Raw genomic sequence first — 17,189 nt, forward strand, 5'->3', positions numbered from 1 at the left:
ATAAACGACTTGGGACGAACGACTGATTCCAAGGCGTGCCGCTGGAATCGAGTTTGAACAGTGTGGTGGTTGGGCAGGAGGAGACGAGATGGCTCCGCCGGTTGGCTGCCTGAATGAAACCTCTCACCTTGCCCCATAGCGACTTTCAGTGGGAGAGGATTTGAATTTGCCTTCACTGCTGATGATAAATAATATTTTGGATATATGATATACCAGTTTGCACTTTGCAGTTTAATTAATAATTAGCTAATGGTGGTGGGTAATTATAAAATGTGGATCTCACTTATCTTTGGCCAATAGGATTACTTCACCTTTGAACTTATGTCATCTTTACTTGGCATAATTTACAAGATTAAAACGCATTTGTTCAAGCTTAAAGTCCCCAATGTTTTTGTCAGTTCACAGTGGAGTGACAGTTGTTGTTGTAGTACATAACGTAATGATTAACTTTGCTAAATTTTTGTGCAGCACAGCCAGCCATTAATACAGTCACAAAATAAGAATCTAGTCATCCGAGAACAAATTAAATAGTCGGAATTTTGTGAAATTTATTTGTATCATCATAATTATAAGCAACTTCTGAAGTAGTGCTCCACTTTTGCGAAAATGGCAGCTCCATTAAAGCCATGGGAAGTTGCTATGAGTGGAAGTATTCCTAACGGATCCATCCCTTACGTGCCCAATAATACCACGTACGTTATTCTAAAGTTCTTTATCATGGCACGTGGTAAGAATATATAGTTTAAATGAATTAATTATGTTTTTTTGTATTTATAGAGGCAGGCTACACAGTTCGGCTCTTCCTTATCCTGGTACGACGACTGGTGGTGGTGGTGGAATTGCTTCACAACAAATTCCTTCGACACTTCCTCCTCCATTACCACCCAGAGTTGGTCAAACTCGTCCTCTATACTCTGCATATAACCGCTCATCGATAATGCCATACTCGGCGACATATGGCGGTGGCTATAGTGGCCCCTACGGATCGGGAGGCTTATACAGTAGCCCATACAATTCTTATTCAAACTATGGTTCTTCCTATGGGATGAACCCTTACGGCAATCGTCCCTTTGGTGGTTATGGCCAACTTGAAGATCCATCGTTTAGTCAAATGGCTGAAGAATCCGCATCCCCAGCTTTCCAGTCTATTGAGTCATTTGTTGGCGCATTTTGCTCGGTCAGTGCAATGTTGGAGTCTACGTTTCATGCTCTCTACTCTTCATTTCGAGCTGTGATTGGCGTGGCAGACCATTTGGGACGAGTGAAGCAAATCTTGTCGGCATTAACGATATTCAAGTTTTTCAAGTGGGTGTTCCGACGATTTCTATACTTAATTGGTATGCAATTCATGTATATGTTCATTCAATTTAATTCCTGAAACTTATATGTATGTACACGTGGTATACATATATTCTCTGATATGTAGGGATCTCCAAAATCAAACCAGCCGATGTTGAGTCGTTGTGGAATAACTTATCTTCAGACACATCATCTTCTTCTGGTGACGCACTAGAAGTGCTACAGTCCTCAGTGAACAAACCATCATCTTGGCCAATTCTCATGTTCTTGGGTTTCATATTTGCTGGGCCATATGTGATGTGGAAGCTGGTGAAGTCCTTAAATTTCGACCCTTCTGAGAAAGGTGTGTACGTCTTAATTTGGAATCGACAACCCCCCTGGCATTAACTCTAACTTGTTTTACCATCATATTTGCAGACAAAAGAAAATGGGCAACCGGAGAGTCTGAACATTTTATTGCTATTTGTGAATATCAGTTTGTACCAATGGGTGACCGAGAATTAGAATTGAAGCCAGGCCAAGTCATTCGTCTAGCTCCATCAAAATTTCAGCCTGCAAACGTGAAAGGATGGGTATTGGCTTCTGATGGACAGAAAATTGGCCTTGTTCCCACAAACTATATAAAAATAAAGGGAAAAAAGTCGCGAGATCAATTTCCCTTGAATCAACCTCAACTTCTGTTCTCACAACCAAACTCGGTCGTGGCATCACCAGAAAAGCGACAAAGTCATCACCAACGGGAAAATGTTAATAAAATTGACGGAAATTGCACGTCAGAGAGTTCTTCTTTTGCCTCTGGAGGAGCAACAGCCGATTCCGCAATATCTTCAGATGATGACACCGATACACTCGTGGGAGAACCGATTGATGAATAAAATAAGAATCAGCACAACGAAGTAACAAATTAAGCTTTGAAATCCAATATATTCCATTTCCACTTGCATGCTTTCATCTAATTTAAGTTGTATAATTTATACTCAACCAACAGTCAGAATGCATACGCTGTTAAACCACATGGTAAATTTTTCGCTAAACTCCTACCTTGTTACATGAACCTCTAGTCAATAGTAAATTTTAAGCATAATGATTTGTTTTATGAAGTTGTGTGTCATATTTGTTTCAGTAATCCAGTAATAACAATATGCCATAATATTACGTGATTTATCATGAAAGAGAAACCAATGATTGATTGAGCAAATAAAGTGAGTTTTAAAAAAGGAGTTACATTGTCCTCATTTTTTATTAATTGGTGAAAATAAATCGACCCATTTACAAATACGGTTCTGGGAATTCAAATGTAACTTGCTTTCCCGTCAGCTTCTTGTACACTGCTCCGAATGTATCCACCTGTCATACAAATAAATCAGAGTGCATATTAGTACAATTGTTAAACAGAACACAACTTTTCATCCATTTATTAGTTAGCTGGTAGTAAGTAATTTTCAACTGTTAGTCAGGTTTCAAAACTAACTCGGTTTAAGATAGTCAGTCATGCAGAAACACTGACATAATTGATTTGACACTTTGTGGATCACACACTTTATTATAAAGAATGAGAACTCGAAAGTGTCACACACAACTAGCTAGCTTAATCAAACGGCAAGTCAATAAGTTAAAAAATAAATAAACACAAAATAATAAAATACTTTTTTGTTTGGCTTTATTTACCTTATGTTCGATAGTGGTCTGCTGACTTTTGTCCAAGTGAACTTTGATGAGTCTGGATCCATCTAATCTCACTCGAATCCGTTTTCCGACAATTTCTGCAGGGTAAACCAAGTCTTCCAAGATTGAATCGTGGACAGCAGTTAAAGTCCTACTCCTTGGTCGCTTCTGCTTAGACTTGCTCCTGGTTTTTCTGGTTGGCTTTGGGAGCATCCTCCTCTTTGCTACAAAGATGACATACTTTCCAGAAAACTTCTTTTCCAACTCACGAACCAGACGGATCTGAATCTTTTGGAAAGTCTTGAGTTGAGGAAATGGGACAAAGATGACGATCGCCTTCTTTCCACCCCCAACATCAATTTCTTTAGCTCCCGTGATGAAAAGTTCTCTAAGTTGAGCCCTCAGGTCCGAATTCATCTCCAACTCTAGCAGCGCAGAAGAAATTGAAGTTTCGAATGCATCCGCTTGCTCCCCAGCGGGTTTAATGATCTTGGTTCCGGTCGCAATCATGGCGACTTTCTGAAAAGTACAGAAATATAATCATTCAATTATAGATGCAGTCAATTCACAATTTCATGTCGAAACTGCTTGGTTCATTTTCAGAACTGTTTTACTAAGCTAAAGTTATGTTTACATGAATGATATACAAAATACTTTGCCAATGGAAAAACACAAATATATAATATATTCTACATCAAACTCGATTGAAAAATTTCGAATTCAATTAAAAAATGAGCAATTTATATCCAACAATGTACGATGTTTTCAGCTCAATGATTTCAAATTTTTCACCCACAAAAAGAAAACCAAACCAGTTTGGCCTCCAACTATACACTTACACCACCCCCACTAGCAAGAGAAGGGGAGAAAATATGGAAATTAAAGATAAGTAACTAACTTACCAATTAAATATTCGGAAATGAAAAGTTCACCCAATGCGGTGTGAGCGAGAGGAAAGAGCAGTGGTGGATTCCAATATGGAGCGACACGGCGTGCTTCACAGTGAGCCGGCTTCAAGTTCGGCACTGCCAACGCTCCCTGTCACTGCTCCACCGCAACTCCTCAGCCCAAAGTTCCAGAGGTGGCCTTCGCAACTCTCATATCAAAGCACAAGCAGCTTTCTCAATACTCAAGTCTTGGTAACAGTGAGATCGGTACAAGATGAGATGAGATAATATCTCATCTTGTCTCTTTCCATATTATGGAAAACCCTTAGTTTCATACTGTATAAAATTGTATGAAACCCTTTGGCAGATAATGTACTAATCAGTATGAAAGAATTAAATGAATAAATGGCATGATGCACAATAAAGAATTTAATTTATAACTTTCCTTCCATAATCACGTTTAATATCAAGTATTGGATAGCATGTAAAAATAAACTAAGATCACAGACACATTGGACATCGGTTATAGGTTTTCTTAAAGTAGGAAAGAATTAGTAAATATTTGTTGAGTATTTTAAAAAGCACTTAATATGCTACATTAATTTGGACCATTCTTCGGTCTCACCATCCGTGGCATTGTATATTACAACGGAACAGAGGAAATCCATCTGCTTACTTACTTTAGTAAATATACTGATACAGTGATACAGATGTAGTACACTTCAAGTTTTAAAAATTGTAAAATACTTGTTCCAGCTTTGTGGTGTCAGGTGAGATTGGTTTCTTACATTCTGGTGACGCTCATTGTGCTAGTTATCGCAGTGACAGTTTCTTCGCCATTTGTTCCTCCACTATCCTCACCTTCTTGGCTTTGGCTAAAATTTTGATCACTTGTTTCGACCGTGCTTGCATTTTCCTCGTCCTCGTCGCCACCTTCGGATGTACTTGTGTTCGAACTGCCACTTTCACTCTCACCACTTTCCTTCTTCACGTGACCTTTCCTTTTCAACTTTTTTTTCATGTAGTTGTAAAGTTTTTTGGGCGCTTGGGCAGTTTGTGCCTTGATCTGAACTTTCCGAGAATTAACACCGGACCCCCCAATTAAGCTTGCTACTGTGCTACTGTAAATTATAAATTTTGGTAAATTAACTATGCTGTAAAAAAGTGTTACTCAATTCGAAATGTCAAACCAACTTTTGAGCTGCCCAGTTGCAAACTTTGTCCCAATTTTCCGGGTAGTCAACTCCCAAAAATTCGCACGCTCGGATTCCCCAAACTACACAGCTTTGTTTAACCACATCGTATCCTGATCCTCTAAATGCACCAAAGCAGTATAATATAAATACATTGTTAATAAACGTATGGTGAACAATTTTAGCGTGATTAGCACTATCTGTACTAACTGGAAATCAGTTTGGTTCATGACATCAACCCACTCTTCAAATTCCTCTTGACTCTTTGCCGTATCACCTAGCTTTTCCCTGCTTCTGAGATAAAACACTGGGTACTTGGATTTTGGACTACTTTGCAAAGGGGCCTGATATGTAGAACAAACAAAAATTATACAAATGTGTGATACAACAGCTAAGAGTGCAAAAATATTTATACCGCTGTTTTGAGGATGCCCAAATCTCCGTATTCATACAAGAACCCAAACACAATTACACCAACATGGTCCACTGCTTCAGGCACCATTTCAGACGAACTGCTTGTTTTCCCTGGGAGAAAGTCAGGAAAGATTAGATACACAATTCTGAGATTCGGAAACCTTTCTCAGTATTATACCCAGTATGAGTTGACCGAGCCCTGTTCCTGCCGTGCCAAGAGTAATGTCCCAAGAAAGTGCTTCCACAGGTTGGCACACGGCTGGACCAATGTTGACCACTCCCCCAACCAAATTACTGACGTTGATCATTGTTCCACGAGTATTATTCCTGCAACTAATTCTATACTAATCACGAATTAACTATGTGAGACAATTTTGCTATTTGTAATCTTGTCTAAAACCAGAATAACTAGTAAACTATAGATCTGAGGGTATGTACATATGTGCATAAGAATTGTGATCCAACCACCAACTGGGAGCAAATGCAAAACATCAACATACATACTTAAGTACATTACGCACATAACAGCATATCCTCAGGGCGAAATGGATATATTTATAACGTGATTCATCCCGACTATGTGTATGACTACCTATATATGTCTATGTACATGTAAGTTGTATGAGATCATGGTGGGCTTATACATTAAAGCTTAGCTCAGAGTTTGCCAATTAAGTGAAATTGTATGCATTTTCCTTACAATCAATTTTCGTTCATTAGCATTTATTAGTTACATACCATTGTCAAGATCAAAAATTTGATGATAGATTTCAGAAAGAATATGTATGCCGAGTATGCGTACTTATAAAATATAGTAGTGGACACATCTTGCATCACCAACGTAGCATGTAATAAATCATGAATAATCGATTAAATGATATTGATGAACCGAGTTATCAACAATTTAACTGTTGTATGCATATTATCATCTATTGAAATTATCATATATGTACATAACTAAATTGACCTTGAACATAACTCTGCATCCATTTACTAAATACTCGACATTAGCACTACAACGTTTGGTACTTTCGCCTTCACTGCTTTCTCTTAAGGCGGAATAGCATGCTGGCTGATGCGGGGTTTTTTGTTTGAATTGTTGTGTCTCAACTTTCCCTTCCTCCATCCATTCAAATGGCGATTTTGAAAAATGTTCACCGCCTTTCGTTTTTAACAATATGAAGATATTAATGCACCTAAAAATCGGTAATTTTTAGGCTTACATAGTTAGGAGATAAAAATTTTGATTTTTTTCTTCAATGAGGAAATATTTAAATTTTATTGATTATTTTTCATCTATTTTATATTTATCTTCTTGTTGAAGAAAAAAATCAAAATTTTTATCTCCTAACTATGTAAGCCTAAAAATTACCGATTTTTAGGTGCATTAATATCTTCATATTGTTAAAAACGAAAGGCGGTGAACATTTTTCAAAATCGCCATTTGAATGGATGGAGGAAGGGAAAGTTGAGACACAACAATTCAAACAAAAAACACGTGATACAATGCCACGTTAAGTTTACACTATTGTTTTTACCCAAAAAGAGATTTTGTAACTCAAGAGACTCGAATTGGACCATGATGGAAAGACATGGAAAGATGTATGCCTTTGTCATTCATGATATATTTATTATATATTTAGTACAACCTTCCAAACACATTTCAGTACCGTGTTTTGCAAAAAAAAATCTACCCACCCATCTCATCCAACACCGCAACAAACAAAAGGAATAAAAGTTGTCATTTCATATCAATATGGCAAAAGCTGGAAAGATTTTATGAAAATTGAAATAAAATGATATAGGGATGTTTTGAATTTGTGCACTACATGCAAAAAGATAAATATGACATGTACGTGAGGTTTGACTTAATTTCTTAAAATTAGTTCGGCAAGGAACAAGCTATGTATGTCGTACATTGCATGTACATGTAATGTCACATAGACGATTTACTTACATATGTACATGTGTGGTGCAAATATGTGCTATTTAGTATGAAACTAACGCTAAAATACAATTTTCTTTCTGAAATACAATATTGAATTAGGTTTAACAGTTATGGTAACAATCACATGCGAAAAGTTAAACTTTATAAGTAGTTATAAAATCGTAATTGTAATGAGGCACAAGTACATAATATACATTTAGTTATGCTTGTGATGAGATGAAGCAATTTCAGCCAATATAAAGAAAATGCAGCACGTAATCATACAGCAATCGAATCTACCGTTTAACAATCCAAATAATATGTATAACAAAGTAAGAAAAACTTGCATGCATACGCGTAAGTAAACCATCTTGTTTGTATATTATTAGCTAGATGCAATACAAGTAGATCAGTTTACATTTTACACTTATGGTTAATCAAACTGAATTATGCCATCGTACACCATCATGCACGACATTTTCCTTTCATTTCCTGAAGAATATGAAACGTGATTTTAACCTATTTAGTTTAGTGTCTGTTAACATTTATGTATGTACAACTTAATGTGTATAGATGAAATCAATAAAATCATAATAATAATAATAATTCGTCATAATAAAATATTTATAACACACTCAAGTTCAAAGAATTATTAAATTGCGCTTTTTTAAATCATACTCAAAAACTCATTTTTTTAGTTAAACAGTAATAATTTTTGTAAAGTGACATCATGACGTCAAAATGTATCAGACAGTTTTACTAAAACTGTGATTATCTATTCACAAGAAATCTTCATTTAAGCTCAATCCATATACAAATCCTTAATTTAGCCTGCAAGGTACATATACTACATATTCCAATATTAATATTTTAAACCTCAATTCTGAAGGGGTCAGCACCTCAACAAGCATTTACATTTATGCATTCTTAGTACCTCATCATCTTGCGTAACTTAATATTTCACCTGCCTGCTTAACCTTGAGCATAATCATTGTCGGTCTGACTTAGTAACGAGTCATCAAATGACGACGGCTTAAAATCAATCATACATTGAGGACAAGTAAAAGTTTGTGAGGACAATGATAGGCTTAGAGGATAAGAATACACATAGTAAGTAAGCGTCAACTAACTAAGATCAACAAAATTAAGTGAGGTCAAACTTGAGGGAAGAAGGCTGCAATCAAGGGAATACAGCGCAGTCGTGTTTATTATTGTACCAACATAAATGGAAGAGTCAAACATCCAAGTTAAAATTTATTAAATAGCTGTAGTATTGAATAGACAGTCGTTTTGACATTCACTAACGTTTACTTACTGCTAACAACGCTACACAGTTGACCAAGTGAGTTGCGTGGTGTGGTTGCATATTGTGCTGTCATATGCGAATTTCGTCACCGAGGATGCCTGCAATTATCACTTTATTCATGACAGAGTTTCCTACAAGCGCGTCCAAAGAATTCTTGCAAGTTTGAGAAGCCATTTGAAGGTGAGCATTATACGGAAACAAATTTTTTCATACAAGTTATGTACGTACGTACGTATGTACTAATTTAGTAAATAAAAGTATAGTAAGCGGCTGGAATTTACATAACAATTTAATTGTTTTCAATTTTAGAGCACAAAATATTATAGGTAGACTTATACGTGCATATGATAATATTATATTCATCGTGTGCCTATTTGGGCCAGTAGTGACTGCATGCAATACAAATTCTGTAGAGCGTGGCATTGCAAAATTCCTGAATTCTGTGTAAAATATTTTGCATCATCATGTGAACTACATAATAATTATCTTATGCAGGAAATGTAGTAAGAAGCTAAAAATACAAATAACTTAGTTCTTAGTTCTTTGAGCTCGTCGCAACAAAAAGGGTAATTTAAAGTAATATTTGAATTTAGAAACTATACACGTTTAGTTTATCCAATGGAAATCTTTGTCAACCAGTGTCTATTTTTTGGTGCATTTTACAATCGACATAAATCTTTTGTTCTTGCAGTGTCGTTATCCTTATGTTTCCTTGAATATATATGATAACGGAGGAATGGAATTTGGACTGAGACTAGACGACTTATCGAAGAATTCTGCTAGTGCCATGGCCCTTGGAAGAAAGTCATTTCATGGAATTGAGAACAATTTGGAGGAAAAAAAATTGTGGAGCGTCCCTTTTCTTGGCTTGATTCATGCCCTGCTTCGTGAGTGTGGCGTTTTTCTCATTGTTCTCGAAACGATAATCCTCCTGCTCGGATACTGTTTGCTGGTCGGGCTAAACTTTTCCTTCAGATGTGGTTACCTCTACCTCTACGGAAATCGAAGCGATCCAGCCGCCCGTCACATTTACGACATTCACATGGACAATCACGAAATTCCTCCCCCGGTGGGACAAAATTCGCCCTACAGAGGAAAAATGTCTAGAGGCTAACAACCAGATAAGGAGCTTATCTGCATGAACAGAGTGTTCTTACTATATGTTACAACAATATATTTACAGTGTTACATAAGTAAATACATGGTGTCTCATGAACAACGGAAGTCCATGATTTGATTTCCTGGATTGAGACAAATTACATTTGACTGTGATATTTTCAATAATATGGACAAATTAGTATTTAAGTTGTGTACTACAAAAGTGCAATATTATGCTCATGTGGTGGCTTCTGTACTTGTTTGGACAATTCGTGCATTTATTATGCATTTTCAACACCCTTCTCATTAATTTACATGTTTGCAATAATTGTATTCTGTGATGGATGACATGAAAATAAAATCTACGAAATTATCCTAAAAGCTTCAAAGCTTATAAATAATCAGCGTTTATTTCGAAAAAGGGTTCAAATGTCATTATTGTTGTTACTATTACTATTAATAATCCTAATAAGTGATAAGTAGGAACGATCAAGGAACATGAAATAGAACGACGGGTCGATTGAGACGACGGGATACCGCTGTTGGCAGAAATCTGAATACGTGCAATTTCATTGACGCAATTCATACACGAGCACGAAACGAACAAAAATTGAACACTTTAATTTTCAATTCTCATTCATTCAGTCAAACTCAGTGATCATTAGCAGGACTTCAGCAGCCAGAAGCAGGAAGTTTATTCATCGGATATTACGTTGCACTTATTTTCAAGGATAAAACTCAATTAAAAGGTAATTTTACAACATTATAGATAATCTGAAATAATTCTGGATATTCTGGAACCTGTTAACATTTTATATTATTACAAGTTACAGACTTGACATGGCTTCAGGAAGTCGTCCAATTCTCATTTACGACGACAAAATTTCTCGTGACGTTGCCGAAGGCGAAGCTGAGGGGGCCAGAGAGATTTTTGAATCTGCAAAAATCTTAAGTTTTTCTGGAGAGCAGACAACTGATCTAGTCTACCTCTGCGGAAACTACGACGAGTTCGTTAACAACGAAAAAGTTACCGATTTTATTTTGGACAACGTTCTCAAAGTTTCTGGAAAGTTTACACTAAAATGCGCTTCTGCTAATGGGGATTCCTCTGCCAAGTTGGTAAAACATTTACGATACAGTGGATTTGTAAAGGTGGAACTGAAATCTGATCAATTGATTACTGCGGAAAAAGATAAGCGAGAGGTAAATTGTCGCATAGTTCCTTCTTAGCGCATATCGACATTTCGTTCGTGCAGATTACGAATTACAAGCTTACTTTCAATTTAGGTTAATGAAGTCAAACCAGTGTCTTTTGTCCAAGGCAAGGATACATCAAACAGTGCGTGGAAGATATCTGCCAACGATGACGAAGATTTTATTGATGAAGACGCCTTGTTGGACGAAGACGACTTGAAGAAACCAGATCCTTCGTCTCTCAAAGGTTTTTCACAATATTATTTAGATCTAAATCTAATAAACTGAATTCAGAGTTTGAATGAACCCTTGTGTTTTTGTTTTAGTGTGCGGAACGACTGGAAAACGAAAGGCCTGTAAGGATTGCAGCTGTGGATTGGCGGAAGAGCTGTCAGGGGCACAAAACAATGGTCCAGCGGTCAAGTCATCGTGTGGAAACGTAGGTCATGTAATTATTTGTTGTGTGTAGGAGTGCTCTGTAGTACAGTCTGTACCATAACTTCTTTGGACACCGATTATGCAATCAAACCTATTTTATATATTTTAGTGCTATTTGGGAGATGCATTTCGTTGTGGATCTTGCCCATATGCGGGCACACCCCCATTTAAGCCCGGAGAGAAGGTTCAACTGTCAATGACGTCTGATTTGTAATTTCTGCAGCGGCGGCGTTCTGCAAAAATTTTTAGTGCCACAAAGCAACGAACAATAAGCCTCGCATCCACTTTACTTTAAATATGAATTAGCTACGTTAAGAGAGCATTTGACATTTCCCCTAAATTTTAGTGTCCAATTTTTCATTGTTGATTAAAATAAAGTCACATTATTAAAACCACTACTAATGCTAGATGAAGATAATAATTTTTAGTTTGACAATGTATTCAATTTATTTTCAAGTATGAATTAGATAGAATTGATTGACAAATCGATAGGTAAAATTCAGATTCTTTTTGACACACATTTCGCCAAAGTAATTGATCATTGTAAACATGAATTTGTGCAAGCTTAATGTTTGCAAAATTGACGATAGTGATAAGTATAAAACGACATAATATTCAACGACACGAGATAGATAATTGACGTGAGTGATACGGACATTTAACAATCTAGAAAATTTGCAGCCATCAGAAGTTCAAGTGCAATTTCAGGTTCGATGGGGAACTCGGGGATTTCTGTCGAACTGAAATTCAAAAATAGATAGTTAATCAAATGAACCGTATTCATCATATACATCGTACAAATGTTAGCCCTTTCAACTAACTTTATACTCCACCAAATTACTCACCTATTAGTAAAGCGCACTTTGTAACAAAAGAACATGCAAACCTTCTGCAAAACGTGAGACCTAAATATATATTTTTAATCCATGTTTTAAAAATACCTTTAGTGATGATAAATTTAGTATTCTGAAATTTATCTTACGGTATCTCTCGAAAGTTTACTTCGTTTGTTTCATTTTCTGCAAACTGTCCAGGGCCACTCAACATAGCCTTAATGGTGCCCGATGTCAGGGCATGTTCTCTTTTTACAATAAACTCGTGACCATCTGAAGAAATCAATTTCACATACATCGCATCTGGTCCTTCACATCCTCCATAAATTCGGCTGTAGTCTTCTTCCTAGAAATACACAAGAGTAAGGCAAGACATATTAACAACAAATTATTTTTCTTGCTACATTAAAGAATGACATTCATGCAGAAATGATCTGTCCATTTTGTGTACCCATTCTTCCTCTTCATTATCTTCGGTCTTCTTTTGCTTTTTCTTTTTCGAAGCCTTGGACTTTCCTTTTTTACCTTTGCCTTTCTTGCCACCTTTCTTTTTAGATTTAGATTTCGACGCCGACTTATCTTTCTTCTCTTTGCTCTTGCCTCTCTTCTTTTTGTCCGACTTTTCTGGTTTACCCTCTCCGGTTCCAGTACCTTTTTCTTTTTTCTTATTTTTACCTCTTTTCGTTTTTTTCTGATCAGGTTGTCCATGTTCTAGTTCAGGGGTAATTGGTGGTGCCGTAGCAGTTTCCCATTCTCCTTCGCCCTCGTCACCCTCACCATCATATTCAATATCGTCAGCCGGAACATCGCCACCAGCAGGGACTTCAGCCTCATCAGCATTAGCTTGTTGTCCGTCATCACCAGGACCAACCGGAGCAATCGGGGCAATCGGGTTGTCGTTGGCCAATGCAAAAACTTGTGCAAGCAGTGCAATTGTTTCGGCCTTTTGCACTGCGGGTTCAATTTCCTTCTTCTTTTCTTTATTCTTTTTGGCAGCTTTGCTTTTTCCTTTTGGTTTCGGTTGTCCCTTTGCCTTGTTCTTGTCAATATTCTTACTTTCAGGTGGTTTTCGAGATTCAGCAGTAGTTTCTGCTGTTGCTGTTTCAACCTGTCCATTGTCTTTGGCTTCTTTCTCTGTTTCATCTGGTACTAATTTGTCAGTACCTTCATCGTCATTAAACTGGGATGTATTGACTCCTGCAATTTCTACTGTAGATTCGTCCACAATTGTTTTCTTGCCATCTCCAGCAGGGAAAACTTGAATCACTTCTTTGTCGTTTTCGGTGGGGTTGACTTTAGCCGTCTTTTTATTGACTTTCTTCTTAGTCTTTGCACGTTTCCCTTTACTTTTCTTATCATCCATTGTATTGACTTTATGTGTCAATTGTCAAAATAGTACAAAAAAATAAAATGTGAGTTTAGACATCTGTATGTGACAAAATGTAGGAACTAATCTTTTCGAGAAGGATAACATTTATATAAAATTTTATACTATTCGTGAGTATAACTATTCGTTACAGCGTTTGTTGTCAAGCTAATTTAAGCGGTATCTGATCCACCCACTGGTTGAGGCTCTTTACAAATCAGCCTCTTTCTCATGGATGTAGGAAGGTCAGATTTAACTAGTTTGCATGTTGACAATTTTCGATAGATGGTGAAATATAACAGAACTACAAATTTACCTCATCATCCTGCATGTTGACATCATTTTGTTGGGACATTTTCGAAAGTCTTTCCTTCGGTTGATTCTAGTAATTTCCAAGTAAGTTATACGTAAATTTAAACGGGAGTTCACGACTGACGACTCTGTTGACACCACCTGTGTTTGATTAACAAGGAACGCATTTAGTATATTTTAGTTAATCTTACTTGTCCTTGTCCTACAATAATGACTAATTATGTGTCTTGTAATATGCGACAATTATGACTAAAAATAACAGATGAACATGTACAAATTACGTTTGCTCAAAACTACATTACCTTACGTGTCAGTAATGATAAGAGTCTGGTCTTATCTACCAGCGACGACAATAAGTAGGGGAAGAAGTTAATTGTGTCGTCTTCGTCGTCGGTATTTTAGTGGAGTCATTGACTGGAAGTTCGAACTGCCCTCCGCATTGGTACTGGGCGGGCGGGTAAAGTCAACTCACTCCGAAGGACGAGCTATGTGACCACTTCTCTTCCTTGCCTGCGTTAAGGATAACCAAACCAGAGCCTACTGACGACGACGACAACTGACCTCACTCATTTTTTTGAAAAATATTCCCCCAAAAACAACTAGTGTTGAAAGACTGGGCAAAGGTACGAGTTAAGTCCCTGACCACAAGAGGATGCAATTCCAGTGAGACGTTCTCCTCCATTCTTTGTTTTCCTTTGTGTGTTCAGTTTTCATCTGAAAATTTGTGGTGACGATTACACCTGGGAATAGTCTAGAAATTTAAGATTTTTAGTTGGCAATCCCAGTGGGAGCACCGTCGTCGGCACATAAATATGACCTTGTAAGCACACTGATAAATGATAAATATATATTACCCATGAATAAATGTAATGTGGCGTTGATATAAAAGTGAAGAGTTATTCTGTTGCTTTGAAATTTACAGGGGTGGAGGCAGAACGGCGCTGGGTGAGGTGACTACCCACAATATAAAGCAACTTAAAAAGTTGAACTCTGTTGTCTTTCCTGTCAGCTATAATGACAAATTTTACAAAGACGTTCTTCAAGCTGGAGAGCTAGCTCGCCTTGGTACAATTACCTTTATTAGAAATTATTTTTTTCTTTGAATGCATATGTGGTGTGGTGGATGTATAATAGTTTTGTTTGTGATTTTTTAGCATATTACAATGATGTCGTGGTGGGAGGAGTTTGTTGCAGAATAGACCTTTCAGAGGGTCAACGACGCTTGTACATAATGACTTTAGGATGCCTAGCTCCATATCGACGACTAGGAATAGGAAGATTAATGTTGGATCATGTACTTCAATACGTAGAAAAAGATGGAAGCTTTGATTCAATCTTTTTGTGAGTCAGAAAATAACAACTAATTCAAGCATTGACTCGAGGGTATCGAACGAGTGGAGTTGGGTAATCATAAATCACAATTATGTAATTTCTTTCAGACATGTCCAAGTCAACAATGAAAGTGCGATTTCGTTTTATCAAAAATTTGGATTCAGCATCGTGGAAACAAAACCTGCTTATTATAAAAGGATTGAACCTGCAGATGCTCATGTTTTGTTACGTGCAGAACAGGTAAGCTATAAACAAAAACTTTATTCAACTTTCGGCAAACTGTAATGGTTTTGGTTAAGGTTTTCTGTAATGTGAATGAAATATTATGACATATTTTATGTTCTTTTTTGCAGAAGACGTTAAGGAAAACTAATGAAGAACAAGTGAACCATCCAACTGTGAACGGCACTATGTCAAATGGTCCAACAACTAACAACTCTAATCATCATAACCCTCATCAACATTATAATGGCCGTGCAAAATAATAGGAATCCAATGGATCATCAACTCGCATTTAATTAGATAATTTTTTCGTTGCATCAATCATATTGTTGTATTAATAACCTCCTCCCTCCTGCGTTGCTCCATGTACCTATGTACTGCATTTAACAACACGTGTTTAATGTTGCCTAAATTTTTAAACCTGCATATTGTGTTTTAAGTGATTTGCAGATTTTAACTGATTTTGTCTCCTACACAGCAAACAGTGTCAACGGTGTTCGATTTTAATAAGTACTTTTTGTACCAAGTCAGTGGTAATTGATGAAACATAAAGAAAAACCTGATTGTAATAATCTTAAGATAAAATTAAAGAAACGATCGAATAAATAAAATGATGCAAGTAACATACATAGAATTATGGTTTCAGAAAATTTGTAGCCCTTTCAATTTTTGTATATGTCACAGAATAATTTATTGAAAACAATGACAAATGTTACCCTCGCATTGGAAATATGTAAAATTGTTGAAAAAACACAATGCTGAACAGTCGTTTACATTATATCCTCCACAAAAATTTTGACTTCCAACCATATAATGACGCCCAACCATTGGCCCGCAAAAATAAGGACCAGAACCATGCTGATTCTCTGTAAAATACATACATAAAAGTTTTACATTCACTAAAAAATGGCTTATAGTGGGATGAAGTTTTGTAGATACATATTTCTAATTTCATAATTTCGTAGTAAAGTTACATGTAGTCTTTAAAAATATTAAATTGTAAAAAAAACATTTACGTAATCCACCGTTTCCCAAATTATTTCCTCCGCTTAGAAAATTCGCAAGATTTCGAGGCTTCCCATTTTGGGAATTTAGCTTATTTTGAGAAGCTGTTTGAGTCACGCCGATATTCTACTTTATAAAAAATTTAGCATTATAAGACTGAGTTTGCAATTTTTTAAAATTTAGAATATACCCCTAAAACGGTATACCCGTCCATGATCACATTGGTCCAAATCAACAGGTTGAGGAGAAGATGCAATTTTTTTGCATAGCCGTTTAAATTAAACATTGCAAGTGAAATATTAAAATATAATTGTCAAGATGAGTTTTAATTGAGCTACTTGTGCTGCTCATCAGGAACTAAAAATCCTTTTGAAGTAGTAAACGAGACAGCACTCATTATATTGTGATCATTCGAAAGAGAAACTTCTATAAATAGAATTAAACTGAAATTTCATAACTGAATGTGTTATAACTTATAAATAAACTCAATTGAATTAATCTTCAAAATTGGAGCAACAATTTAATTAGAGGTGAAAAATATTCGTCTATTATGAATAAATTCAGTCCAAAGAGGACCAAAGCAATCTAATCAATTGCATGGATGCAGTTTGTTTTGTATATTAATGCCATAGAATAGGAATGACATTAATGCAGTACATATATAATGCGCCGTGCTGTAAATGTAATTGTCATTTTGG

At 36.3% G+C, this 17,189-nt stretch overlaps 6 protein-coding genes and 1 long non-coding RNA gene across 10 annotated transcripts; 3 read left to right on the forward strand and 4 right to left on the reverse strand.

Moving 5' to 3' along the window:
* The first annotated feature begins 5 nt into the window (after window positions 1-5).
* LOC110841836 (probable peroxisomal membrane protein PEX13) lies at window positions 6-2,519 on the forward strand. The gene is made up of 4 exons (XM_022087535.2): window positions 6-692; window positions 778-1,337; window positions 1,427-1,642; window positions 1,717-2,519. Exons 1-4 carry the CDS (start codon window positions 607-609, stop codon window positions 2,172-2,174), a joined length of 1,320 nt encoding a protein of 439 aa, XP_021943227.1. The 5' UTR covers window positions 6-606; the 3' UTR covers window positions 2,175-2,519.
* Window positions 2,503-4,025, reverse strand: LOC110841838 (40S ribosomal protein S7). The gene is made up of 3 exons (XM_022087537.2): window positions 3,867-4,025; window positions 2,968-3,483; window positions 2,503-2,646 (listed from the first exon to the last, which is right to left on the reverse strand). Exons 2-3 carry the CDS (start codon window positions 3,472-3,474, stop codon window positions 2,569-2,571), a joined length of 585 nt encoding a protein of 194 aa, XP_021943229.1. The 5' UTR covers window positions 3,475-3,483; window positions 3,867-4,025; the 3' UTR covers window positions 2,503-2,568.
* A 254-nt stretch (window positions 4,026-4,279) lies between these two features.
* Window positions 4,280-5,941, reverse strand: LOC110863020. The gene is made up of 5 exons (XM_022112231.2): window positions 5,637-5,941; window positions 5,460-5,569; window positions 5,255-5,388; window positions 5,046-5,165; window positions 4,280-4,972 (listed from the first exon to the last, which is right to left on the reverse strand). The coding sequence occupies exons 1-5, from the start codon at window positions 5,764-5,766 to the stop codon at window positions 4,636-4,638; spliced, it is 831 nt and encodes a 276-aa protein (XP_021967923.1). The 5' UTR covers window positions 5,767-5,941; the 3' UTR covers window positions 4,280-4,635.
* Window positions 5,942-10,335: 4,394 nt separating this feature from the next.
* On the forward strand, window positions 10,336-11,842 carry LOC110842119 (anamorsin homolog). Of its 2 annotated transcripts, none has more exons than XM_022087830.2 (5): window positions 10,336-10,538; window positions 10,623-10,992; window positions 11,077-11,230; window positions 11,310-11,422; window positions 11,531-11,842. In XM_022087830.2, exons 2-5 carry the CDS (start codon window positions 10,630-10,632, stop codon window positions 11,633-11,635), a joined length of 735 nt encoding a protein of 244 aa, XP_021943522.1. In that variant the 5' UTR covers window positions 10,336-10,538; window positions 10,623-10,629; the 3' UTR covers window positions 11,636-11,842. The 2 variants fall into 2 exon arrangements, with proteins under 2 accessions (XP_021943522.1, XP_021943521.1); XM_022087829.2 differs by having other exon boundaries at window positions 10,337-10,538; window positions 10,617-10,992.
* A 6-nt stretch (window positions 11,843-11,848) lies between these two features.
* On the reverse strand, window positions 11,849-14,385 carry LOC110842121 (elongin-C). 3 transcript variants are annotated; one of them, XM_035846833.1, is made up of 5 exons: window positions 14,240-14,376; window positions 13,937-14,073; window positions 12,404-12,600; window positions 12,267-12,326; window positions 11,849-12,161 (listed from the first exon to the last, which is right to left on the reverse strand). In XM_035846833.1, the coding sequence occupies exons 2-5, from the start codon at window positions 13,973-13,975 to the stop codon at window positions 12,080-12,082; spliced, it is 378 nt and encodes a 125-aa protein (XP_035702726.1). In that variant the 5' UTR covers window positions 13,976-14,073; window positions 14,240-14,376; the 3' UTR covers window positions 11,849-12,079. The 3 variants fall into 3 exon arrangements, with proteins under 3 accessions (XP_035702726.1, XP_021943524.1, XP_035702717.1); XM_022087832.2 differs by having other exon boundaries at window positions 11,850-12,161; window positions 14,235-14,385; XM_035846824.1 differs by lacking the exons at window positions 11,849-12,161; window positions 12,267-12,326; window positions 12,404-12,600; window positions 14,240-14,376 and adding an exon at window positions 12,607-13,625.
* Window positions 14,386-14,426: 41 nt separating this feature from the next.
* On the forward strand, window positions 14,427-16,120 carry LOC110842120 (N-alpha-acetyltransferase 50). Its single transcript, XM_022087831.2, has 5 exons — window positions 14,427-14,752; window positions 14,855-14,997; window positions 15,087-15,273; window positions 15,372-15,504; window positions 15,618-16,120. The coding sequence occupies exons 1-5, from the start codon at window positions 14,745-14,747 to the stop codon at window positions 15,747-15,749; spliced, it is 603 nt and encodes a 200-aa protein (XP_021943523.1). The 5' UTR covers window positions 14,427-14,744; the 3' UTR covers window positions 15,750-16,120.
* Window positions 16,121-16,152: 32 nt separating this feature from the next.
* On the reverse strand, window positions 16,153-16,878 carry LOC110842122. The gene is made up of 3 exons (XR_002547299.2): window positions 16,682-16,878; window positions 16,503-16,617; window positions 16,153-16,352 (listed from the first exon to the last, which is right to left on the reverse strand). It is a non-coding gene; the product is annotated as an uncharacterized LOC110842122 (long non-coding RNA).
* Window positions 16,879-17,189: the final 311 nt, after the last annotated feature.

This window comes from Folsomia candida, unplaced genomic scaffold (assembly GCF_002217175.1).
Source record: "Folsomia candida strain VU population unplaced genomic scaffold, ASM221717v1 Fcan01_Sc001, whole genome shotgun sequence".
Taxonomy (NCBI): Eukaryota; Metazoa; Arthropoda; class Collembola; order Entomobryomorpha; family Isotomidae; genus Folsomia; species Folsomia candida.